General features: G+C 36.8%; 1 protein-coding gene and 1 long non-coding RNA gene across 3 annotated transcripts; one reads left to right on the top strand and one right to left on the bottom strand.

Moving 5' to 3' along the window:
* Window positions 1–1168: 1168 nt before the first annotated feature.
* On the top strand, window positions 1169–18984 carry slc6a2 (solute carrier family 6 member 2). Of its 2 annotated transcripts, none has more exons than XM_043243660.1 (15): window positions 1169–1414; window positions 1681–2170; window positions 3191–3322; window positions 3648–3885; window positions 10646–10784; window positions 10894–11028; window positions 11155–11258; window positions 12898–13022; window positions 13176–13288; window positions 13429–13557; window positions 13695–13794; window positions 14909–15009; window positions 15262–15429; window positions 16425–16496; window positions 16615–18984. In XM_043243660.1, the coding sequence occupies exons 2-15, from the start codon at window positions 1873–1875 to the stop codon at window positions 16636–16638; spliced, it is 1878 nt and encodes a 625-aa protein (XP_043099595.1). In that variant the 5' UTR covers window positions 1169–1414; window positions 1681–1872; the 3' UTR covers window positions 16639–18984. The 2 variants fall into 2 exon arrangements, with proteins under 2 accessions (XP_043099595.1, XP_043099596.1); XM_043243661.1 differs by having other exon boundaries at window positions 1169–1489.
* On the bottom strand, window positions 10648–24348 carry LOC122348322. Its single transcript, XR_006251308.1, has 3 exons — window positions 22903–24348; window positions 22117–22277; window positions 10648–10776 (listed from the first exon to the last, which is right to left on the bottom strand). It is a non-coding gene; the product is annotated as an uncharacterized LOC122348322 (long non-coding RNA).
* Between the last annotated feature and the right edge of the window lie 1914 nt (window positions 24349–26262).

Here is a 26262-nt window from a genome sequence, read left to right as displayed (position 1 = left end):
AGTTACACAGGGTGTGAATTCAGAAAGGGATTTGGGAAGTGCTGCCCCCAGTATTTTTTAACATATGTTTAAAATCATGCACACCTGAATAATATGATGATCCATTGGACTGATTTATTTTACATGGAGCACATGGCCACATGGGGGCCCAACATGTTAAGGTCATATATGGCCAGATGTATGATATACTGGAAGATGTATGTTTACTTCACATTGCACAATGATTTTGTAAAGATCACAAGATTACAAGAATTTAACTTATAGGCATAAACAAGTAAGGTAACCACTTAAAGCACTTTCTATTCAGAGCAGTCTTGGACAGATGTTAACAAAACATATGGGCCAGTTTCTGTGTTCCACTGCATGTCTTTTTAATTGCTTTTCTAAACATGCCTTTGAGAGAGGATTTTTACCATTTTACAAACACATCTAAAGGCAGACCCGGCTATGAATGGAACATCGCACATGCTGCTTGATTTTGAGGCATTTCCAAGTTGCACATGATGCAACAGCACTGTGACATTTGATATTGGCACTTCCCAGCTATTTAAAAGCCGCTTTTGACCGTTTGACCGACTCTGAACTTTATGCTTCTGTTTATTTCAGCGTCTCGTCCACAAGCGCTGTGCACGTATCACCAACAAATCACAACAAAATGCACAATTAACAAAATGTATATTCTAAGAAACGTTTGGCTAACGTTCCCATTACGTTCCTAAATTTTTTTCATAATTATCCCTTAACGTTTACAAGCATTTTTTGTCATTTATGCAAACATTATAGGTATAATAGGCAATTTAAGAGAATTTTGATATTTTGCAAACATTAGGCTATGGGAATGTTACTTTAGACAAACAACGTTCAAGAGCGGAAAGGTTGCACGTAAAAAATAACTTATTTTGCGATGTAATTTTAAGAACATTATTAAAGACCTTTGAACAACCGTCCTATTATTCTATTGTAGTCTATTCATAATCCACTCCACAATTTACGTTGTTTTACTGACAATTCAGTTATACTGCGCTCTTTTATTTGGTTGTTTTTTGGCTTATTACGAAATTATTTAGACAAAACTATATTGTTGATGTAACCAAAAAAAAAAAAAAAAAAAAAGAAGTAAGGTGCTTAATTTTTTAAGTCCAGCGGTGGCGCACAGCGTGTTTGAAGATGACTGTGACATTCGGGGTGGAGAGGACTCTTCAAAAAACATTAAGAAGACGAGGAGGATGAGGAGGAGGATGATTATGATGATCATATAGAAAATATCACGTGTGGGGAAACTGGATGTTGGTTTAAATTTATAGCCTCCAGCTGGAAGGGAGGGGAGAGTAAAACTTCATGAGAAGCAGCAGTCTCTCATTTTCTGGATCAAGCAGAAGGGACGGATCATGGAGGGACCCCCTCATGCTAACAAGTACAGAGTCATCTTTAAATATTACAGACTCGAAAAGCGACACTTTCTTGCAGACACATACAGTTACTCCACGAAGTATGTTGCGTCCAGCGGAAAATGCCGAGTTATTGTCATCGTAAAGTTTTCTCTCCCTCGTTAGCCGTTACAGACCGCTTTCGCGCATTCATTGTAAATCGTTTTGCGCGTTCGTTTGGTTAACAGCATGGTGCACGGGAAGCTTTAATGTCTCACGGTAACAGTAAACTTTTGTGTCTCCTCTCTTTCAGTTGATAAAAGCTGGGCAAAAATCTACCTCGACGGGAGAGCAACTGCCGTAGCGTTTCCTATTCATCATCATCATCATCATCATCATCATCATCCTCAGCAGCAGCATCATCAGCATCATCATCGTCAGTGCGAGCGGCACTCACCTCACTTGCTCCACATCCTCGGGGCCACGAGAGCGCCAGGGCGCAAAGATGAACATCCAAGTCCTGCCTGAGCACAAACTGTCCTCGGTGGCCCCGTTAAAACAGTTTAACGGGGAGAAAAAGGAAGTGGAGCTGATCCTGGTGAAGGAGCAGAACGGGGTCCAGTACACGAACTCCTCTGTCGTGGCTTCTCCGAGCTACCGCGGATGCACTCCCGGCTCCTCTGAGGATGTGACCAGGGAGACCTGGGGCAAGAAAATGGACTTTCTGCTCTCTGTAATAGGCTTCGCTGTGGACCTGGCCAACGTGTGGAGGTTCCCCTACCTGTGTTACAAAAATGGAGGAGGTAAGATCGGGTTTTCCGTTTACTCTGAGGGGCAGTGTTTTTGCATTACTAACTCTGCTGAAGAAAATGTGGGCTAATTGTTATGTGGTCATTTGTGAGCTCGCAATCTTACCAACGCTGTTATTGCCTGTGAAAGTGAATTGCATATGAAAGTGCATATACTTTGTATCACAAAAACATGCAGTGTTTCTTTGAGTTGAATCTATTCTTTATTGCTGATAAAAGCATAAGGACAGTTTCCTATGGTGTGACAGCAAAAATGTAAAAAAAAAAAAACAAAAAAAACTACATCACACAAATAACAATTGAAAAACGTATATCTGCATTGATATGTCAGCTACCAATGTATGAAGGAAAAAGTATGAATTTCTGAGTTTGAAAAATATTTGTGTATATATATATATATATATATATATATATATATATATATATATATATATATACACACACACACACACACACACACACACACACACACACACAGAGGTATATATATTATACTTCTGTTAAAAATTTATGACTGAAACCTGAAACAGACTAACTTATTTGTGGAGGAAAAAATCACTATCACTAAAATGCATTACACTAATCAGTGGCCTACTGTATATTTAATAAAATAAACTACTTTCCTTTTGTCTATCAATTACGATACTAAAATTATAGTAATTACATTTCATAAGCAAAGACAAATATAGCAGAAATCATGATTTTTGATTTTGAAAACGTACTTAAAGTTTAAAGGTTCATAAAGTTAAAGAGAAGGTAACATGATATTTTAATTTCATTTAACTGTTCACCTCCGTACTGATTAAAACATGAAAAATTTTCCATATGTGAATACATTATAATGCAAAGTCAGAACTATGATTACATCAAACTGCCTCAAACTCCACTGTTGATTTACTATTCACTATGTAAATAGATACAGTGACAAATGCCTGTTGTTCAGCCTTCTGCCTTAGGTCATCTGTAGATATCTATCAGCTATCAAATGTAAAATTCTATAATGTGTCCCCCCAGGTGCCTTTTTGATCCCATACGTTCTGTTCCTGTTCATTGCTGGGATGCCCCTGTTTTACATGGAACTTGCCTTGGGTCAGTATAACAGAGAGGGAGCAGCTACGGTTTGGAAAATCTGCCCTGTATTCAAAGGTATGCTAAACATTTTGTAGACATAAAAGATTCTCAGATGAACTGTTTACATATTTCAATTAATTTAATTAGATCACTGCAGACCGATCCCCAAAACAAATGTTCCAACATTGACATGTGTGTGTTTCATTTTCACACTGACCCAATAAATGCAGACATGGTTAACTAAAAACAACAAATATGTTCTTTGGGGCAGGGGTAGGGTATAACTTTAAAGACAACAGACACATTTTCAACCTTATACTGATGCAAAGAGAGGTCTGAAACTGATAATGCAAAACTTTTTCCCATACAATAACAAAATATTTGTGACTTTCCTCCTCAGGCGTTGGCTACACTGTGATCATCATAGCATTGTATGTGGGCTTTTACTACAACGTCATCATAGCTTGGTCATTGTACTACTTATTTGCCTCATTGACAAGTGAGCTGCCCTGGCTAAAGTGTAATAACCCCTGGAACAGCCCCAACTGCACAGAACCACAACACATCAATGGCACCTTCTTGGGGAACAAAACCTCCTACGCCAAGTGCAGGTTCACACCGGCCGCAGAGTTCTACGAGTAAGTTCTAAATTCATTTTTCTTCTGGCTCTGTGGCTTTACAGTTCTACTTGAAATCTACACGCATCATAAAAAAGTCTGGAAATGCAAAGTGTGACATAATAATCAGTGCCAGTTAAAAGAATTCAGGCAGACAGCTAATAGACTTTATATTTAATCAACTGCAGTCAGGTATATATGAATATCCTGTTTATTAAACAAACACTTTTACTGTATTTTGTTTCATATGTTTTCCAAACCCATTAAAAAAAGTACATGAAACACTTCCACTTTAAAAAAATCAGCTATGAAAGATACAGCTGTTTAACTTGTCAGATGTTTCCTCATGCTTCACAATGTCTGTGAAGTTTTCGACATTGTTCCAGTTTGTCGTGTTGTACCAGTTGCTTGTCGCTTCCTATTGAGTCTTGCTGATATGGCGCCTATTGGATTTATCATTTAGCTATTTTGTTTTTCATACATTCTTTCTCTCATTCCTGTGTGAGATCATGAAAACATTCTTAAAGATATGATTTCTTTCAGACGAGACAGGAAAAGATCGTGGCTGTGTCTGTGCCCCTTTCAGGCTGTGTTGGAGGTTTTGGGTTTTACTGTAGTTAATCATTACTAGTTGAATGGGAGTCAGCTATGAGGGAGGCTTAATCAGTCAGATGTGTCAGTGATAGTTTAGTATTAGAAGACAGGTTGATGTCCAGCCGTTCTATCGGTTATCATAATTATCTTGCTGAAGAAATATTTGTTATCATTTCTCGTATAATTTAAAGCTGCAGTTTTAGTTCACAGTATGTGCATGTTGTATGTAATGCTCCCAGACATTAGATGCATATGTATAAGGGACAGTCCTTTATTTTTAAGTACACCTAAAGATTTGTACTCACCCTCATGTTATTCCAAACCTTTATGATGTCCCTTCTACTGTGCAACATAAGACATTCTGAGTTATTTTATTCATTGTTTTAGGTTAAAAATGATCAACGGTCACCAAACTGTTTTAGGTTTTTTTAAAACATCTTCTTTTGTGTTCCACAGAGGTAAGTAAAACATATAGATTTGGAACAACATGAGATAAAGATTGACAGAAGTATAATTTTTCTGCAACTACTCCATCTATCCTGGTATATTGTACCGGTTGCTGCTCTGCATTACAACACAGACACAATGATTAGCTGATCAGATGTGAACAATTCTGCTTAAAAGTGCTCAAAATTAGGCCAGGATCAGTGAAACGCAAAAACTCTTAATGTATACTGAAAAAATGGCAGCTGCTTGCACTTCAAAGAAAAGCAGTCCTTTCCCGTAAAATATTTGGCTCATCATATCAGGGGAAACCAGAAGAATGTGTAGAACAATGAAGACTCTTCAGCACTTGATGATTTGTTTACAACCAGGCCAAATCATTGAGACCCGTCATTAGATTCTAGTGAGTGTTTCCGTGTCTTTTTTATAGCTCAAATCTTATGCATGTTTGTATATGACTAAACGAGTCTAGCATCAGTGTAGAATGTAGATGTTTATCTCCTATATATCCAGATATGATACATTTTAATTAGTCCAACCCTCAACTCATTAGTTTCTCCCCTTTTTCTGTCTTTCTTGGTGATCTACCGCTCCTTACACCCTCTGCTCGTCTTGTTCTCACTGTCTGTTTGGCTGTTTCTCTCACTTTCTCCCTCTCCTGTGCTCTTACCCTCTTTTGGACTGCTTTCCCACCCAGCAATGCTTTGAAGTGTCATTTCCCCAGCTGTCTTCTGTGTGTGAGGGGATGTGGAAAGCTGTCATTTCCTCCGCTTTTCCCCCCTCATGCCGCTCTATTATAATAGTTTTCGTCCACCGGTAATCCTGCCATCATGGGACAGCACACAGGGCACTAGAGAATATTCATTACTGTCACACATACAGCAGACTCACATGCTCAGCAGGTGTGCCGTACACTGAATATTAGATTAAGCAGTGCGTGTTGCTCGGAATAGCTGAAATGATGGGGAGAGCTAAAAACCAATCACAGAAAGAGGTGTTGAACCAGCAGCTGTCAATCCAGAAGCCAGTCAAGTTCATTGGTCTTACACAAACCCTTCATGCCACACATCTTTCTAAAACAGCCGACAACCAGACAAAAGCAAAATATGACAAGCTCAACAAAGCAAATTTCATCAGCTTGTGTGCCACCCACATATCCTTTGACTACGCTGTCTCTGTCAATCTTGACATGTTCGAGTCGATCACTGTTTGTTGAGAATAATGAACCGTTACTGCTCCGTTGTATTGTTTTACACAGCAGGTGTCCTAAATCTAATTATTCCGTCATTACTGAAATCTTGTTACATCATGCACGGTCTCAGATTTAACACAGGACTGATGTCATGAAGACAGAAATAGTGGATTTTGAGGGAAAAAATGACAAAGGTCTTGATCATGCTTATTGTGTCTTTAAATAATAACCATTAAGGCCTGGGACCAGATGCATAAAGATAGTCACTCGGTTAAGTTTGACCAACTAGCCAAGAGGTAATTAATCTTATTTTATTGGTTCAAATTGGGCTGCCATTTTTTAAATTGACTTACAGTCTTTAAGTAAATAAAATACTACATTTTTAAGACTAGTCTTAGCAGTTTATGCAACTAGCCAGTGCACTGAAAAAACAATTCTCACTCAGAAAAGGCTAGTAAATTCACAAAAATTGCCAAGTAAAAGCCTCCCAGTAAGTTTTATTGTTTGCAAATTTTATTTAAGTAATGCTTATCATGGAAATGAACTCTGATTCACCAAAATAAAAAAAAAACAATAAGTGTAGTCGAGTACATTTCTTGCAATCACAGTTTATAAATGTATCACTGGGAAAAAGCATGCTATTAAAGCATGTGGTTCACTTGCAAAGATGTAAGTAGGTGAGTAGACGGCTTATTACTCTTTTAAGATAACATGTCCGCTCAATGTAATTATTATCCAATTGAACACAGAGACCTCAATACTTGTACACCGTACACAATGACAGTAAAAATCAGTGAATAGTGTTTGAGTATTAATGGGTCATTTTAAGTAGAAAATGAACTCCAGACACAAAACATTAAAGCATACATAAAAAGCATACATAAAACAATGTAAATACAACTCAAAGACTGTGAAAATTTGATTTTTTTAAATGATTCATGCATGATGGGAAAAAACGGGATCATAAATTTGATATTTACTTAAAGAATCCTTGTACACATAACAAACAATAGTAACAGTAAATAATATTTATAAGTTCAAACTTTAATTTATACAAACATAAATTGATTGCTAGAATTTACTTTTATTAGAATTTTTTTATTTAGAATTTATTATAGAATTTATTAGAATAAATGTTATTTGTATTTGCATTTTAGTGTGGGACTAGGCTTAAGCCTTGTTTGTTAAACCGGGGTTAAAAGTAAAAAAAACTATAAATCAAACAAGCATGGTGAACCCATAGTATATAGGTTCAATGTGCTTGTTTGATTGATTTCATTTTTTATTTCATGATTTATTAAAAGCACCAAGTACTTGCGTTTCAGTAAATAGTTTTAAAAAATGTGATATGAAGGTTATAAGTCTTGCAAATGCTATTTATTTGCAGTGCTTGTTTGTTTTTAATAATTACAAAAATAAAAGGAAGGAAATTACAAAAAAAAGTATAAACAGCGCTGAACTCGTGTCAGCCAGAGGGGTCCATAACCACAACGAATGTGCAGTTTCACAAACACATTTTAGGACATTCTGTTGCCTGTTATGAAAACAAATATAATTTGCTCCAGAGTTAAGCAAGCTGTGATGAGACCCCACATGCCATCAGAGTTCTCTTCTGTGGCCGATTTCTGGCTCAGTGTACATTGCTGAGGATATGTTGAAATCATAGGTGTTTGGATTTAGCTTGGCAAGAACGGGACATCAAATGAATGAAGAGCTCTGGATGGAACGCTTGCCAAGATACTCGCCAATCTAATGCAATTATTCAATTAGAGGAGGCTGTGCTCACATCTGTCCTGACCTAACCGCTGCCACCGAGACTGAGCTCAAGCTCAAGATCTGCTGCCACAGAATGATGGTTATGTCTGCTTTAGAAGTTAGGAAGATTATTCTGGCGCGTTTGTTTCTGTTTGCGTGCTTTTGGACTACATATTGCCACAGTTCCTTTTGTCGTAGTGTTATAGAATGACTTTAAAGAAATAGTCCAATCGCAAGCAAAATGTACTCAATGAGTTCATTTGTTAGTCTGAACAGATTTGGAGAAAGCATGACATTACTTGCTCACCAATGGGTCCTCTGCAGTGAAACAACTCCAAACAACTCCAGTCTAATACAACTCATTACATAATATTATCATAATATTGCTTCCTCTCATGTTGTCTCATATGAATCAGGGGAGAAATTCACACAGATCAAGCTCTCAGAGCACCAAACAAGTGCTCTGGTGGATTTTAATGTGAGGACAACAGGGCAGATTAATGTGATGCTTTTAATCAGCTGTTTGAATTCTCATTCCCATTCCCATTCACTGCAGTGGATCCCATACACTGCAGTGACCAGTTGTGTAACTTAAAGTTTTTACAAACCTATTACCATGAAGAAACTCTTTTACATCAGATGGCCAGATGGTGAGTACATTTTCAACAAATTTTAAATAATCAAATGTGAGTGAGCTATTTGCAATAATAGTTATTGCCATGACTGATGTAGACCAAGAGATCTGAATTAGGGTATAGGTATGTTAAAGGGCCAACTGAAATGTCACAATGAGAGGATTAAAGGTCAAGTTGTATCAGGACAGGCGGGTCGACAGGTCCCAGCATGATGTTATTGGCAGTGATGACGGGATTGGACTGTCTCCCGTGTCTCTAGAGCCCTGAGGGTTTGTCTGGCTTTTCTTCTCTTCATTAACTCAGCCACAGTGGCTTCACCATCCATGTTTTCTGTAGACGTCATACTCATGTTTATTCCCTTTATTCCCAGTGCATGACCAAATTATTTGTTTGATGAAAAGTTGAGCAATTCTCAAAGCTCTCTCTAGGTTTAAAGTCTTTTTTTTTTTTTTTTTTTAACTATGGAATGTCGCAAAACCACATTCAGTTCTTTAATGATGCTGATTTAATGTCAACATCATCAGTTTAACACAGTTTTACACAGAAATATGAATTATTCTGATATGGGAGATTAATCAGTTTTTTGAGAATTTGAGCGTCCTAAAGTTAATATTCTTGGTTTTTAACACTGTTTTTAAAGTTAAAAGAGAATCTGCTTTCATGACGACGGCTCATAAACTCATAAAGTGTATTCAAACAGAGCAGATACCTTTTTCGAAAGGAAAGACTACAGCAATGTTCTGGCAGTGCTATAGGGGTTTGTTTATAATATAAGAACAATGGCCTGTACTGTTTCTCCGCTTTGAACCTCACTGGGAGGTGCAGCACAGGAATCATTTAGATCACATTCTACAGAGACTCTTTTCATGGGGTGTATCCAGATATTTTGCTAGAAACCAGCAATAATATTCATCATTGGCTGGTTGAGAAACCTTTGGTCTTAACCATTATTCAACCCTTTTTTATTTATGCAGCCATTAAAATGTTGGAAACATAGGTCTTCCCTCTTGGGGAGCAAGAACCTGGGGTTATGGGTAATTTACTATCTGGCAAATCTTGTGAAGCGATTGACGTAGCACTGCGTGTGACACATTGAGTATTGAGACTGAAAAGTTTGGCTGTACTAGCTGTAATGTTTTTGTTATGTGGACTCTTAGTTTGAAGTTATATCTGGTTTCCTGTTACCTCTTGTTTTGCCCTGATTGTTCTTACCTGTTACTTAATTATCCCTTATATACCGTAAGTCCTTGTTTTTCCAGTGTTGTTTGTCAGATCTTGTCTTTGCACAGTTGTATTGTTTAAGCATCTTATTTATTTTTTTGTTTCTGTGTTCCTTGTGACTATGTTAATATATATTTAAATACTCTACATTACTCACTAGATTCAGAATTCCACATTTTTCCCCAGTTTTTGAAGAAGTCTTCTTTGATATTTTGCACCCTCACTATTGTCCTTACTATTTGACATGCTTTTTCTTCACAGTTTGTGTGAAGATTAGGTTAGAGTTAGGCTATAATAAACATTAGCTCAAGTGGACAGACTAGTGGAAACAGTCGTAAAATGAGAGTAAGTGTAAGCATAACATATAAAGCACATGAAAGGGTGTAAGAATGTGCTATAAAAACATGATACAGTTCCCTAGACAGAGTTGTAGATTCTTTATAGGATTTTCAGTTATCAGGGCAAGGCTTTATCATACTTTGACTTAAGACTTATTTTGATACATAACCCCTTTTCCAAGTATTATAGGAGCAGTGACGTCAAATGACAAGGCAATGCCTACATACTCCCTCTAACTAAAATTTCAGTGGTTGACATCTCAGTGAGGCTCCCCACATGCATGCATAGAGGCTGTCCCTGGTGCCAATAGACCTGTAGAGTATACATTCAAAACAGTTTTTGTGTGCAGATAAATATTTTTACACCATTCTCTTAAAGCATGACTAATAGAGCACATTATAATGAGATGTGTTTTATTTGTTGGAGATTCATTGATGAAAACACTCCAAAGACTATGCCCACTTCCTTCACTATTGGAGAGCCTTTAAAAAAGGCAGACAACACAACACAACAATTCTTTTTCTCTATTTAGACAGTGTGACGATAAACAAAATGCACTGATGTAATTGTTTAATCTCACTTAACATTTCCGCTCCTCCAGGCGCGGGGTGCTGCACATGCATGAGAGTAAAGGCATCAATGACCTGGGTCTTCCTCGCTGGGAGCTCGCCATCTGCCTTGTTGTGGTTGTCTTCATCCTGTACTTCAGTCTTTGGAAGGGAGTCAAGTCCTCTGGAAAGGTGCAAAAACGTTCTTCCGTTAATGATGAATCCAATGATCAAGTATACACTTTACATCAAAGGCACTGGGCAAAAAGTTACCAATCTTTATTTGTGTGTGTGTGTTTAGGTGGTGTATGTTACAGCTACTATGCCCTACATAGTGCTGTTGGTGTTGCTGATTCGAGGCATCACTCTCCCTGGTGCAATAAATGGAATTAGGGCATATCTTCACATTGACCTAAAGAAGCTCAATAATCCTCAAGTAAGTTCAACCTATTTTATGAGCTATTCCAGAAATAAACTGTATGTCTTAGATCTTAAAAAAAGGTCACAAATACATACTTCTCTTTTATACAGATGGATTGTCACTCATTTTTGTTTGCTGCAGGTATGGATTGACGCAGCGACTCAGATTTTCTATTCTCTAGGAGCTGGGTTTGGAGTCCTCATTGCCTTCGCAAGCTACAATAAATTTGAAAATAACTGTTACAGGTATGACCTTTGATACTCTATTCGCAGATGCAGACAAACAGCAACAAAGAGGTTTGTCTGTTTTTTTCAGATCAGCGTGTTACATCTGTCAGTATCTGTTGGCATTTGTCAGCAGTAACGCTTGGTTTCGACGATTGAATATCTTGAATCAGTGTTTGTCAGGTCTTGAAGTGTCTAAGAAGTGACATACTATAATTGGTTAACTGTCTGCATTTGTCTGCATATAATTGTTCAGAATTATATTATGATGTTTCATCAGACAGGTTCCAATGTGAGCAATATCTTACCAGAAGGCTTATAAGGATTTTTACCTGATCTGTTTGCCCAAAGCCAGTCCAGTTCACTTAACACTGTAAAGCAAGGACTTTGCTTGCTAATGGGTTAAAGTTCTCTTGAGAAAACCAGCATGTTATTTCCAGAGATCAAATGTTAGGAAGAGTTGTTAGTGAGACCAGCAGGTGGCAGTCACCTTGTGGGCTTTTTGGATCCAAAAAGACAAAATAGAAGCCAGTTTATAGTACAATATTCTTGTCAACTAGACTTGTGACGCTGTAGATGGACATGTTTCAATGCATTCAGTTGTGCTAAACATTTAACCTCATCATAATGATACAACTGTAAATGTTTAAGTAACCACAGAGGTTGATTGACTATTTGAAGTGGGGTGAAATTGTCAGGTACTGAATGAAAGAACGAAGAACGGCGTTGTAAATATGGCTGTCCATTTTAAAGTTGTGCAAAGTTACAAAAGGCTTGGATGAGGTGATATCCTTTACGTATGAAGTGTTTTAAAGATATGAAGAGGCAAAAGTCAACCTGATTCATATTCACTTAAAAGTCAATGTCGACTTTTGTTGGACTGTGATTAATATTCAAACAAGCAAGCTTCTTTTGATGCTTTGTCAATGTGCACATCTAAAGCATGTTAATGACTTACAGTAAGCACTATTGATTTCACATCACAATATGTTGACGTCTAAACTTGGAACCCCACTGGTCCAACAGGTTTTTGCTCTCCAGGGCACAGATGTCTTACTAAGACCTAAAATCTATAGTCGTGTCAAAATATGTGATTTTGCTTCTAACGGAAAATAAAGAAAACCAATCAAAATGTCTGGTTGAAATGTTCATGTTCACATGATATATGTTTAAAAATGTTAGTACATAACATTCAGTGGCATTTTTCTGATCTTCAGCTTTTGGCCGCCATGACAATATGTTGCAAGCAGATGGCTGCTCAGATTTATGCAATTCTTCACAGATTACACTATGGTCCCACCCTAGGACACACTTTGAAATGATTAAAATCATGAATTGTTGTATTCTTTCTTCTTGGATCCACTCTTTGTATAAAGTTTATGAATTGGGCTTTTGTAATGTCTAGTCACTGAAACTGGCAAACATTGTGGGAACAAGGGAACAAGCTTAAAAAAAAACTGCTAAACTTCCACGGTACACAGTTCCTCTGCACAGGAACCATCTAAATGAGACTTGATAACTCAAAGCTTATCCGCAATAGGATAAGCCACAGCTTTGGCATCGACTCACTGTGGGTTTAAAGTGTTCATGTCATTAATTCTGCTGAGCAGTTTTGAGACTTCTCGTATAATGTAAACTGTTATCTTGTGCTTTGTTGCAGGGATGCTATTCTGACCAGCACAATAAACTGCGTAACCAGTTTCTTCTCAGGGTTTGCCATCTTCTCAGTACTGGGGTATATGGCTGAGCTGCATAAGGTCAACATAAACGATGTGGCCATTGATGGTCTGTGACTACTACAGAGTCATTACTCAACCTCTTTGTGTTTTACATTGTGAACAATTGTTTTTGTGTTGTATTCTCTTTGTTGAACCAGAGTGTGACATCTGAAATCGTACAGTGCTGATCTGTGTAGTGATTGTTTATGTCTGTGTGTAGGACCTGGACTGGTATTTGTTATCTATCCAGAAGCGATCTCAACTCTACCTGGAGCCACATTCTTTGCGATTGTCTTTTTCATTATGCTTCTGACTCTTGGAATTGACAGCGCTGTGAGTATAAAGTAATCTTGTGATTGTCTGGATTTCTTCATTTCACTGCATTTTATTGACAAAACAATTTAATTATTAATAATTGATAACGTAAATATATCTAATACTAATAAATTAATTATTATAATTGTCCTCTTTAGATGGGTGGCATGGAGGCAGTGATCACTGGGCTATCAGATGACTTCAAAATCCTGAAGAGGAATAGAAAATTATTTACATTTATTGTAGCGTTTGGAACATTCCTATTGGCTCTTCTGTGCATCACAAATGTAAGTACGTTGGGTCCGTTTTTTTAGCAGTGTGACAAAAGGAAAAGACTTTTGTTGATACATTTTTTCTTGTCAAGTTACATGCTATGTCCTTTATTCAGCAGCATTTTGACTTGATTATATCTTGGTCATGACAGGGAGGGATCTATGTTGTGACTCTGTTGGACAAGTATGCTGCAGGGACTTCTATTCTATTTGGGGTGCTGATTGAGGCCATTGGAGTAGCTTGGTTCTATGGTGAGCAGAAATAAACAACATACATGACTGAATTGTATGCACCGACAGTACTAGTAAACTCTTTGATTTTTGTCTATACATCGCACCTGCACATGGCACAAATCATGTCACACTCCAGCAAGGACATAGCCAGTGTTGGGGTCATTCGTTACTTCTGCACTACTAAGTTATTTCTACCCTAACGATGCTTTCTCTTCAACCACAGCAAATTAAGCTACAGTAGACAGAAGTATTTTATATATTTTTATATATTTTACTTAAAAAACTGTTAAAAAGACAAAAGTCCTTTTTAAACCCTAGTATCTATACTTCTACCTGAGTAATGAATGTGAATTCTTTTGACACCGGGGGTGGAGAAGGGATAATGATATACGGCTGTTCTTCAGTGTTTCACCTAGGCCCCTTTTTTCCACTGAAGGAAAAACTTAATTCTTCAACATACAGAGACATTTTGGATAAGGCTACGCTTCCAACATTGTGGAACAAGTTTGGGGAAGGCACTTTTCTCTTCAACCATGGTTGTGTCACAGTACACAAGGAATGCAAGGTCCATAAAGATGTTGGATGAGTTTCTTGTGGAACAACTTTACTGGCCCGCTTGACTTGATCATTCCAAAGCATATGCAATATTAGTTACTGCAATGAGAGAGCTCATTTATTATAGTCCTACTGTGTTTTCTTTGCATCGCGTACATTTCAAAACATTAGGACTTTTTTAACAATCTGAGCACATCATCTAAAGAGCACTTACAATTGCATCGCACCTATTGCCACATTTTGCTGAATGTATGACAGTGCCCATTGTCTTTGATATTCTTTATTACTCGTAAGTCTCGCAATTACTCATGCAAGATCCATGGCTAATTCTTGAACATGAAGTATCACTGCCTCGTCCAAAAAGCATACATAAACAAATAGTTAAAGATTATCAGTGCTGCATTCCATTACATCGCTTCCTCAGATCAAAAATGTCTCATATCTACTTTATATAGCGTCAGTTCTTTCTAAAAGTACAGTACAAAGAGTCCACAATTCACTTTAGAAAGCTCTTGAGTGCTTTTATCTTGAAATGATGTCCAGATGCTGTTAATTTTTTTGTGCGTCTGACTCTTAGGCGTGGATAGATTTAGTGAGGACATTGAACGCATGACGGGCTTTAAACCAGGGATCTACTGGAGGCTCTGCTGGAAATTCGTCAGTCCAGCGTTCTTACTGGTAAGAGAAAAATAACACCGGATGTCATTTCTCTCTTAAATATATGTCTTCCTCTGAACCCTGTTCGATTTCATGTTAAATCCGTTTTGTCAGAGTGTCTGAACACAGCTAATATGACTGAATAGTTTCAACCCGTAAAAATAACATGCTTTATAAGACAATATTTGTAAACACAGACAAATCTGGTTCTTTTGTACAGAATAATGAATTACTCCTTTGTTTCTGTACTTCCTGACTGTTCTTTTTTTGTAGTTTGTAGTAATCGCCAGCATTGTTACCTCTGGCAACCTGCATTACGATGACTATATTTTCCCTTCCTGGTCAAATATGGTGGGTTGGTCCATAGCTTTGTCCTCCATGCTGTTTGTACCAGTCTACGCTGTCTACAAAATCCTTACTGTGCCAGGCACCTTCAAAGAGGTTAATAAACACACATTTTACGTCTTGGTTTTACATACAGCTAGCAGCAAATACTATAATACTAATACTATATGTCCCCCCAAAATATAATTTAATGCTATAGATACACACACCCACAATCGGTACATTTATAGTCAAAAACAGAGACAATTGGCAATTCAGGAACAAAAAGAACTGCTCAACTTGTATGATATAGTTGGGATTGCGTAGGTAGATTTAGATTTATGTTTTATTTATTTTTATGTTTTATTTATATTAACTATAAAGTTATAGTGCAATCTATGAACCGCATAAAGTTCTGTCATACTTAAGTATCAAATATGGGTGCCATGCCATAAAATATTTTTAATACGACTGACTGTGATTTTAATAAAAACATTGTAAGTTACTAAGTATAACACTTTCATTGTACAGATCTACCTCAACCTCTGCTCTAAACTATAGGTAGCAATTAGGCTACATGAAATCTTAATTTGTATTTATTTTGTGTTTAAAATATATGTTTATATTTAAATTATTTAGGTCTAGTTCTACAATAAAAAATATATATGTAAAAAAACATATATAAAATATCATTAATTATATAAGAATATATTACGTGTTATATTCATAGACCCTTTAATTTTCACTCCAGCACAATGAACTTGAAGCAGATTTCTTGTTTCTGTATCATCACACCCTTAGTAAATCTGTCCATGACTTCAATCTGCTTCATGACTTTGTGTGGTCCTAAAACTGAGATATGTTTTCATTTCTAAATGCGTCACTTCCCAAAGCCACAAACATGCTACTGACATCTGGCTCAGTACTTACATACTCATATTTTCCACAAGCAGCATGCTATCTTAAATGGCTTCAAAGATCATCAAACATATGCAGAATAAAATGCCACATTGCCATCTGTTTCCAAACCTTTTGTTTAAAGTTTTGGCTCATTATTACTGTGCGTTTATTTCTGCTAGTTCACTTTTTGTTTTAAATACCCTTCATTGCAGAGGACAGCTTACTGCATCACTCCAGAACATGAATATCACATGGTGACGGAGGGTAATGTCAGGCAGTTCACGGTAAGACAATGCAAAAGCTACCATTACAACTACAGTTTATGTATATATTTATTTGAAGATAATTTCATGAAACTTCCTCACAGTTTTTCTGTTGTACATTTGGTCTTGTGTTTTCCAGCTCAGACATTGGTTATCCATCTGATGAAGGGGTCAAGTGGGAGTGTCCTCTCAAATGCTACTTGAATGCTGGAGAAGTTATGGTGTGTGAGAAAGAAAAAGGTTTCTGCAAAGGTCTCTTACCATTTGAAAAGTGTCCCCTGAGAAAAGGACAGAATGAAGCAATGGCTTTGTATGTTTCCCAACCACACACTATACTATCTAATCTACTCCATTCGTGTTCAGTGGTTGACTAGACTTTTTTATATTGTAGGGCAAAATAAATGTTGCACCAGTACTTCTTTTTTAAATTATACCTTTAGGTTTTTGTTCGAACTCCCAAAAGACCTTAAAATACTTTAATTTAGAGGTAAAAGCAGGTATTTTCCACTTTTTCCAGGTATTTTCCAGGTTTTTCTTTTTATAGATTTTTGTCCTGGTTTTAGTTGTGATGGTTACATGTCATTGTTTGTGAAAATGTAAACGCTCTATATATACAGAAAAACAAGCTATATTATCCTGTATGGCTGGGAAGTTGCGTGTGTGTATGTGTATGTGGGTGTTACGGGTTATCTAAAACCCTATTTCATAATGCTGGTTGCAGAGGTTTAGATAACACAGTGAGAAATGGAAACCCCCTTGATATTCCAGGAAATCTTTCATGCCATATAACAGGTTTGGAGCGTTTTGAGTCATTGCTACAGTATATGTTCGGGCGCAGCTGTGAGTTTCTCACATTTTACCTTGTTTCCCAAGAATGGTTTGGTTTAGCAACAGCTGGCTTACATCAAGGGTCCACCAAGCATTTTTTAAGCACATCTTTTCCCTTTTTGACACACTTCACAAAGCAGACATACATTGTGTCAGTGCCTTATCTAGCCATAAACCTACCATCATTAAGTAACTTATCCTCGTGAAGAGAGTAACTAAAGCATCTCGGTGAAAGAGTTTCAGTTAACTCCATGCCAAGGGAGATTTACCGTCATAGCTTTCAAAAGCTTAAAAGCTTTTCTTTTGTTATTGTTCAATATTAAGGAAAAGGGATATTTAGTTTTTTGAGTCAATGGATCAACATTTTAGGTTTTACTTATGGCCTTGGAAAAGAGCAACAATTATCGTTATGACAAATTTGCTTTCTTGCACAAGACTTTTTTGTCCTTCTAAGACAATGATCTTTGGTCCCACTTTATATAAGGATATAAGGACGTTTACTACTATGTACTTACATTTGAATTAATAATTTGGTACAATGCACTTATTGTATACATACATGTTTATATCAAAATATCTATATGTAATTACATCTGTAATACATTTTTGTACTTACATTTATAATTACATTATTGACCCATTCATTACGCCTTAACCCACCCTTAAACCTATACCCGTATCACCAAACCTGTCCCTGTCCTTACCCGCATCCCACCTCAGTAGCAGCAAAAGTGTTTTGCAATCCAGTGTGAACACAATAAGTACATTGAACTTATTTTGTGGTGTGAGAACATGGTATTCATGGCCACCTGACCTAAAGTGTGACCAGATTTTCTTACAAATTCAAAAGCATCAGATCAAAGGCATAGAACATTATAATTTAAACTCAAGAAAGTCCAGCTAACCTTGTAAAACAGCAATGTTCAAATACATTAGGTAGGAGTTCAGCTTATTTAGTTTGAATACTTTTTGACATGACATGAAACTATTTACACTGTACACTGACAATACAATCAACTCTTGTGGTACAATCCCATTTTCATGTGGTCCATTTGAGCATTTCACGCCTTGTATGGAGTGTGTGTGTTTGTGTGTGTGTGAGTACATATAACAGATTAGGTCTCTTAGGTTTTCAAACTAGTCAAGATCAATCTATGTGGTTATCTCAAGATGACGCATATATTTTGTGGTTCGCTGTGGCTTTTTCGCTTGAAGGAAATGTTAAAATCAGCTCCCGTTATGTTGGTTCGTGTTTTATTTATTTGTGTAGAAACATTTGAAATAAAAAAAAATGGCAGAAAACATCATCACTGGCAACATGTGTGGATTGCGACATATAAAGAGATACAAATATATTCTTTTGTTATATATCTAATATTGTATGTATCAGATTCTTTATAAAACGTGAATGTAAAACATTTTAAGCAAAGTGTCTACTGTTATATCATTCTTTGTGATGTCGGTAAAGATATATTCAGAAATGTATTATTCCGTGTAACCGGGGGTGACGTAACCAAATGAATGTAAACGGAGCAGCTCTGGCATTTCTGAGTGATGCTTAAAGAATAATGTGTACAACTACAAAATTGTCCTTTTGATTGTAAGTGACAAATATATATGAAAAAAGTTTAAATATGCACACTATAACAATAAAGTCCTTTCCAGTACACACAGATAGAAATCAGTGTTTTGTCTGTTCTTAATAGAGAGGTTTTGTTTTTACCACACAAACGTGACAGTGCTCGTCATTTTGACCCTTGGTCATATTGATAATTAGACTACAAAAGTGTGTTCTGCTGAGCACAGGCTGACAGTGCTGTTTTTGTCTCTCTCAATAGCATTCTGCTTTTTGTGTGTTCTGTTTATCCGTCTCTTTGCCTGATGGACACAGAGCCTTAGCTACACTGACGCCGAGCATGTCCCCTCTCTGTCACACAGCACAGTAATTCATAAGCTGGAAGATTCTCCTCTTCTCTCTTTCAGTACACTCTATGAAAGTTAGGGCTTAATGGGTTGACCGATTCATTGTGGGACTCATAATGTTCACTGAACGGTGTAAAAGAGTCTGTGAACTGTTTTGAATATTTACAGTACGGATACTAAACCATTTTTAGAAATTTATCTTGATTTTTTTTTTATCTGACAATGTGTTAATCCTTTAGCATATATGCTAATTTAAATATTAAATATGTCAATAGATATATACATCATTTCGTAGAAAAGTTAAAACATGAGTATCAAATATGATACACCAGGCTTCTAAGGAATGTTTATCACATCATTATATTGCATGCATTACATGTTGTAACTAAAATATCATCTTATAATATCAGACATATGATAGGGAAGTATAGATTAACAAGTGATATTTATCATAAGCTAACAGAACTTCATCTTTTTAACAATTTCAATATCAGCAACTGCACCAAACTGTATTTTTAACCTAAAAGAAAAGAAAACAAACCAAATGTTTTAATTCATTTCTTTTCTATTTCACTATGCCAAATCGGGCATACAGTTATGTTAGGCAGGTTTAGGAAGTTTCTAGAATGACTGAAGGGATTCAATTCTCTCTCTTGTCTCTGACTCTCAGGCACACAATATGTAATCTTACAGGACAAATTAAACCATGTACCCTTGACCTGGCATCGAGAAATTAAAAGGTTTTAATGATTTGCTTGTAAAGAAAAATAGCTGAAAGACAAAAAATAAGGGAATGACGCCAATTAGTCTGAAAGACAGACAGACATGCACAGGAGACAGCAGGAATTAAGTGCCTGAAAGGAGATTAGAGGCTTTATTCTGCTTCAGTTTGTCTAATCTTGAGAGAGAAAATAATGAATGAAGGAGAGAAAATGACAAGCCTCTGCAACTGAGAGATGGACGCAGACTGGAAGAGACAGGAAAAACATAAAAAAGCTTAAAGAACAAACTAATAGCTGAGTGCATTCAGCAAAAACTCTCGAATCAAACCATAAACTCCCTTGAAGTGCCACATTTCGGGAAGCCTGGAGGTTAAAGGTCTCTCCACCTCTCAAATGTGTCCTTAACAAGCAAAGCTAATGGGTCACCAAAGCTTTAACTCTCCCCTGCAGTTTCCCCTGTATGTGTAAATAAGGTGCTGAGAGTTGATTCTGACAGATTACTGTATAATTGCTTTTCAGGACTGAGATTTTCAAAAACGCATTAGACAAGACTGATACTAATTTGTAATGAACAGAGACTGCATGAGTCAGTGGAGCAATAATATTGAAAATGTATGTGGTAATTGCAAAAAAAAAAGAAAAAAAAGTTTGTCTTTAATATTTTAAAAACACAAAAAAAGAGAGAAATCAGACCTTCTTGCATAAAATTTTTTGCATAAAAATCTAAATTACATTTTTATTCCTGATAGATGGAATAATGTTTTTCTTGTGATTTCAGTATTATCTTAGGTTATTCAAGAGTATGCTGAGGGTTAAAGGAAATATGAACAGTCAGCAGTGCAGTTTACAAATTTCTATTAATTATAATAAAGAAATTAGACAGCAACTTAATTAGCTGAGACTAGATCTTTAGGATGTCTAGTGTAGTGTTTCCCAGGGTAAGAATATATAAACTTAGGATAAGTTATATGAATTCAGCTGCAGGATATCTTGCATTTTATTTTATTTGTGGTTCGCCCATCCTCCTAAACTCAGTTATTCCGGTCTGTGTATCCTTCGTTGATGATAGAGAGAGATGACCTGTTCTGAATTTCCGTACTCTGTTCTCCCAGTGCTCCTGATGCAGGAAGATATTCTGCTCTGATAACGCTTTCTCCCTGCCTCTTTCCTTCTGCTTATGTCTTTCGCTCTCTCTTCTTCCCCCACTCTTATTCATCTTATCTGCTGTGGTCTGCCCTGTGTTCTTGCTTAATGCACCAAAAAGGTCAAAACCACAAACTTTCATCAAATTTGCTTAGCCAATAAAAGTCAAGCCGGCTCTCCACAGACAACGAGCTAATTGCAGACTCTCTGCAGCTGTAATGCAATTAAAGAGTTTTTTTGGTTCTCTTCGTATTAAGGGCCTTGTTCTCTCCTTGTAATCCAATCACTGAAGATTAATCCATGTGACCCCTCTGATAAAATCTATACTTTCTGTCGACAGCCAGAGAAGACCAAAATCCAACAAATGAGACGGAGAGTGTGTTGTTGATTAATTCAACATTTAGCAAAAGCCGAAATGAAAAACTTACTGACAACAACAAACATTCCTATCATTATTTTTAATTACACAGACCGCAGTACACCACAAAATACGTAAAGTAATTTTCAATTTAAGCGCGACTAACGAATGATGACCTTAACGTGCAGCACTTATAATCCATCTCAGCATTTCCTTGGAATAAGTAAATAATATAGCATGAGTGTGAGCATCTGACACTACAAGAAAATGTAAAAGAGGTTTCATTTAAAATTAAAATAACATGTTATATGATAATCCAGGTGCAATGTACTGATAAGTGCATGGTATGTTTTCTGCAGGTTCGGCTGAACTTGGTATTAGATTTCTGAATAACAGTGTTGCGCAGTACGTTTCCATTACGGTTTTTACTTTGGAATAACATCTGCCAGTGCTATGGCTTTTCACTACATCTCTAACTGTAAGAAAACAGGGTCACTGCAGGGCATTTCCTCCCTTAACAGGGACTATTTGGGGTGTAACAGAGGAAGCCAGGAATCAATGGTCTTCTTCAGTAGAGTAAATACTCCCAGTGGTTATTTTTGTTAGGCTGTGCCAGAGGGTAAAAGTATGGACTACGTAGTCCAGCGAGGGTGGATCAGTCGGTTACCTTTGCAATGTTGATTGCAGATAACTGATTCTGGCAAACGTGAGGGATATGGAATTTTGTTTTCCGGTAGATGCTAATATTCCATTTAGTTTCCAGTGCAGTGGGCCAAATATGTTGCATGTCTAGCAGGACTGCAGCTCCCAGATAAGCCTTGTTGTTTTCTGGAGAAATTCAAAACAATAGATGCACTATTACTTTTCCCCCGAAGCCTGCATAAACAAGAAAAAACTATAAATATGTATGATGTAACTTACAATTTGAATCTTATATATTTTGGAAACGGGATATGTACAAAAACATACAACTATAAGCACTGAAGATAACTACCCTTTATGCACCAAGGGTTGATTTTCATCAAGTGATTAATTCTAATTGTCATTAGAATAATGAAATACTAAATTAGTCATTATTTTATTGTAGCAGAATTTGATTATTATTCATTAAAAAAAAAAAAAAATTTTGTAGTCATGCTGTAAATTTGTGTTTAAACTTTATAAAATTGTGCTCGTTTAGAATATATAAAATGCCAGCCATGAAATTAGCTTCTGTATTCCTCAGGCTTCAATTAATATTGCATGGTTCACTTCAGTGATTCAGATATTCTTGACAGCCTTAGCATTGTATGTTATCTGATTGTTGAAAATGAGCATCTAATGCAGGGCTGATGGGTTTCAGTCGGCCAGAAGAAAACACTCTGACTGGATCAGCGCATGCTGTGGCCGCTGCACACTGAGGAATTTACAGTAATAGCGACTGCGGCCACTGAGGGTGCTTTTAATTACCCACCATTCCTTTCTGCCATGATTCTGTTCCGCTCTCTTGAGCAAAGATTGGTGGTGATGTTCAACTATGTTTCCTGTTTACTCCCTCAAACACCAAAACTTTTGTGACTTCAGACAGCCATCCCTGGCACAAAGTTCTTAAACTTCCTCCTGCGGACCATGCACAGCTCGTCCATTGATGGCCTGGTGTATACAAAACAAGCAGTAGATAGTTGTTTGAGGCACTTAAAGGGATAGTTCACCCAAAAATGAAAATTTGATGTTCATCTGCTTACCCCCAGGGCATCCAAGATACAGGTGACTTTGTTTCATCAGCAGAAAACAAAGTGTTTTAACTCAAACCGTTGCAGTCTGCCAGTCATATCATGGCAGTAAATGGGACTCGTGGGTTTAAGAGTCAAAAAAACATACACAAACAAAGCCAAGTGAAACCCTGCGGCTCTTCATGATACACTGAGCGCCCGCTGTTGTAAACAAGCTTAGTACCATTGGAAATAGTGGTGGTAAAAAATGAATTAAATACTGTTCAGTTTTTTACAAAGACAGATTTTTTCATGTCTTAAGACCTCGATGTATTGTCACGTTTTTTAAAATATTTTTTTTTATACGCACTGTTGCACTGTTAAAGAGTTGGATCGTGCTAAACATGGCTGAAGTAAACACATGCCAAATACACTCCTTCCGAATTCATGCTCTTTATGACATCACAAAAGGTGGAATTCCTTGTATGGGCATTTCTCCCGGAATCGCGCACCCATACATATCAACCCAGGATGCATTTCCAAATAACATTCATTAAACTCTATTAGTAAAGACAGACTTTATTACCATAACTGCTTTTGGGAAACACACCCCAGAGCTTTGGTGAAAGCACACCCATCAACGTGTTTCATTCGACAGCAATGCACAGGACTTTCTTGAGAAGAATGTCTCCCAAAGTCGTGTTTTGGTTGTAAGGGAAAGATAACCATGTCCAAAAGAACTCAGCATTAAGTGAACTGTGGATGTATTTTGTTTTTAGGGAAGCATCTGAGTTTCAAGCGTGTTTATAAAAAAGGTCCAGTTTGACCCTATGTTTGTACATCGTTTGACATTAAGAGATGGAGCAATCCCATCCAGGTCATTCAGAATCACAGGCTGTAAGTAAAACTGCATCAAATTTCTGTGTTCGGCACTCAAGTATACGTCACTCTTTAGCTCCGCCCACGGCGTGCCTCCAGGAGCTTGGCTTTTCAAAGAGAATAATATTATGATAAAACTAAAGACTCTGTGAAGATCTGAAGGATGCAAACTGCGCAATACTGCTATATAGATATATTTTTTCAGTGGTTTTAGTACATGATGCATTTTTTTATTTTAAATAGGAAAAATATAAAAAATCATTGGTCATTTGTAAGCTTGATGCTACGGTCTAACCAGATTCAATGTTCTATGCTAAGCTACAGCTAAAAATGCTACCGCCAGAATGGGAGATCTGCTGAATAGATTCAAAATCAGTACAACTCAACTTAAGTTTAACTCTAAGGGGGTTGCTTATTTTTCTTTTTAAAAAAGTGACATGTCAGCCTGTCCCACCTACAGTTTCATGACTGAGCTACATATTTAAAACACAACTAACTAACTAAAGGTATAGTTCTCCCAAAAATGTAAGTTCTTTCATTAATTAATCACCCTGATGTTGTTGCACACCCATAAGACCTTCGTTCATCTTCAGAACACAATGTATGCAAAATACATTCATTTTAACAAATGTATATAATAATTTTTTACATTTTTTTTTTATTAAAATACAGTCGCGAATTTGAAAATGGGTTCTCACAAAATGTAAACATCTGCTGAAAGGAAGCAGGGTAATACAGGGATATTACTCTCTCTTTACTGGATGCAATCATTGGTTCCTGGAGAGTGTAGGAGAGCACAGCAGAGGCAGAGATTACGCAAGTTAAAAGCAGAGACAGAAGACTTTTCACAACAAAGATGTAAGCTCTGACTGATAACATCAAAAACCCTGTATTGCTGTGGGAATTTTCCTATCTCAAGGACTCCCTGGTGTGTAAGTAATTGGCAGTTGTAAACTGGTAGAAAAAAAAGGATCAAATTCAGAAATAATAGAGAGAGACAGGCAGAAACAGAGACAGAGAATTGTCATATCTTGATGTTCAAAAGTGAGGCACCCATGTATGTTCATACACACACAGGCCTAAATGAAGTTGTGAACATTGAGGTGGGTGTTTTTGTTACATGGTTAATGGAGAAGCACACTCAATCAAACTTGTTTTTCTGCCCTAATAAAACACGACAGCACAGAAGCACACTTGTCATCAAATAGACTCCCACTGAGGCTTAAAAAGGAGACATGAAGAGAGACTGGCACTGAGTACAGACTTTGTGGACTAAACCAAAATCTACAACTAATTGGACTCTCATAACATTGGACTAAAAATAACATTCTAGGAGCAATGGTGCATTCAGTTAGTTATTTGGAGGAAAGATGTTTAAACATTTATCTAGTTGTCATATTGTGGCTACCACAAACCACAGTTACCACAGTAAAAAAAAACACCTTAACTTACAGTTAAACGCAATAAACAATGGAAAATGATGCACCGTCACAGTGCATAAGGGTATCCAAATATGACATAGTAAAGCCATGAGTTATAGTCTTTAAAAAAAAACAAAAGATTGCAATCGTCTGTCCGAGAATGCCTGGATATAAATCACTTTAATACATTCAATCCATATAATCTGGTTCCAAATGAAATTTTGAGTCTCCAGCTAAAGGAAATACACAGTGGCACTCATAAGAACTTCATCTTAGGGGTGTACAAAAACAAACTTTCTATTTGATCAGTCTTCCCTAATTACTTCAGAAGTAAAATGGTGTATTAAATTATCTTTAATGCAAAATATTAAACTTCTACGCATGGGATTGATGAATGATCTTTACTACTTTCTTCCCATATTTCATTAAAAGAAGGGTCCAAGGTGAACTCAAACACACAGGACTTAAATATACAACGCAAATACTTAATAAATGAGACACAGCTGAAGACGCTAAGACAGTTAACTAAAGTAGGTCACACAGAGCACATGGCACATGACAAAAACAACAACAAAAAGGAGTCCACGTGTGACAGGTCCAAATTTAACACTCTCCACATGGCCAAATAAAGAAAAAAGTGTCTTGGTCAAATAAATAAAGCTCATCTGGCCAGTAACTTCATCAGAAATTGCTAAATAGTATGCAGCAACGTGATACATGTTTTAAAATAAACTACAAGAAAAATACTCTGATGATTTCTTAAGCGGTATGTGCGATTCATATATAAAACTTAATGTCATGTCTTCTAACAAAATCCACTTT

The sequence above is a fragment of the Puntigrus tetrazona genome, chromosome 7, assembly GCF_018831695.1.
Source record: "Puntigrus tetrazona isolate hp1 chromosome 7, ASM1883169v1, whole genome shotgun sequence".
Classification (NCBI taxonomy): Eukaryota; Metazoa; Chordata; class Actinopteri; order Cypriniformes; family Cyprinidae; genus Puntigrus; species Puntigrus tetrazona.
Note: the sequence above shows the minus strand (reverse complement) of the source record. Positions and strands in the feature narration are given on the sequence as shown.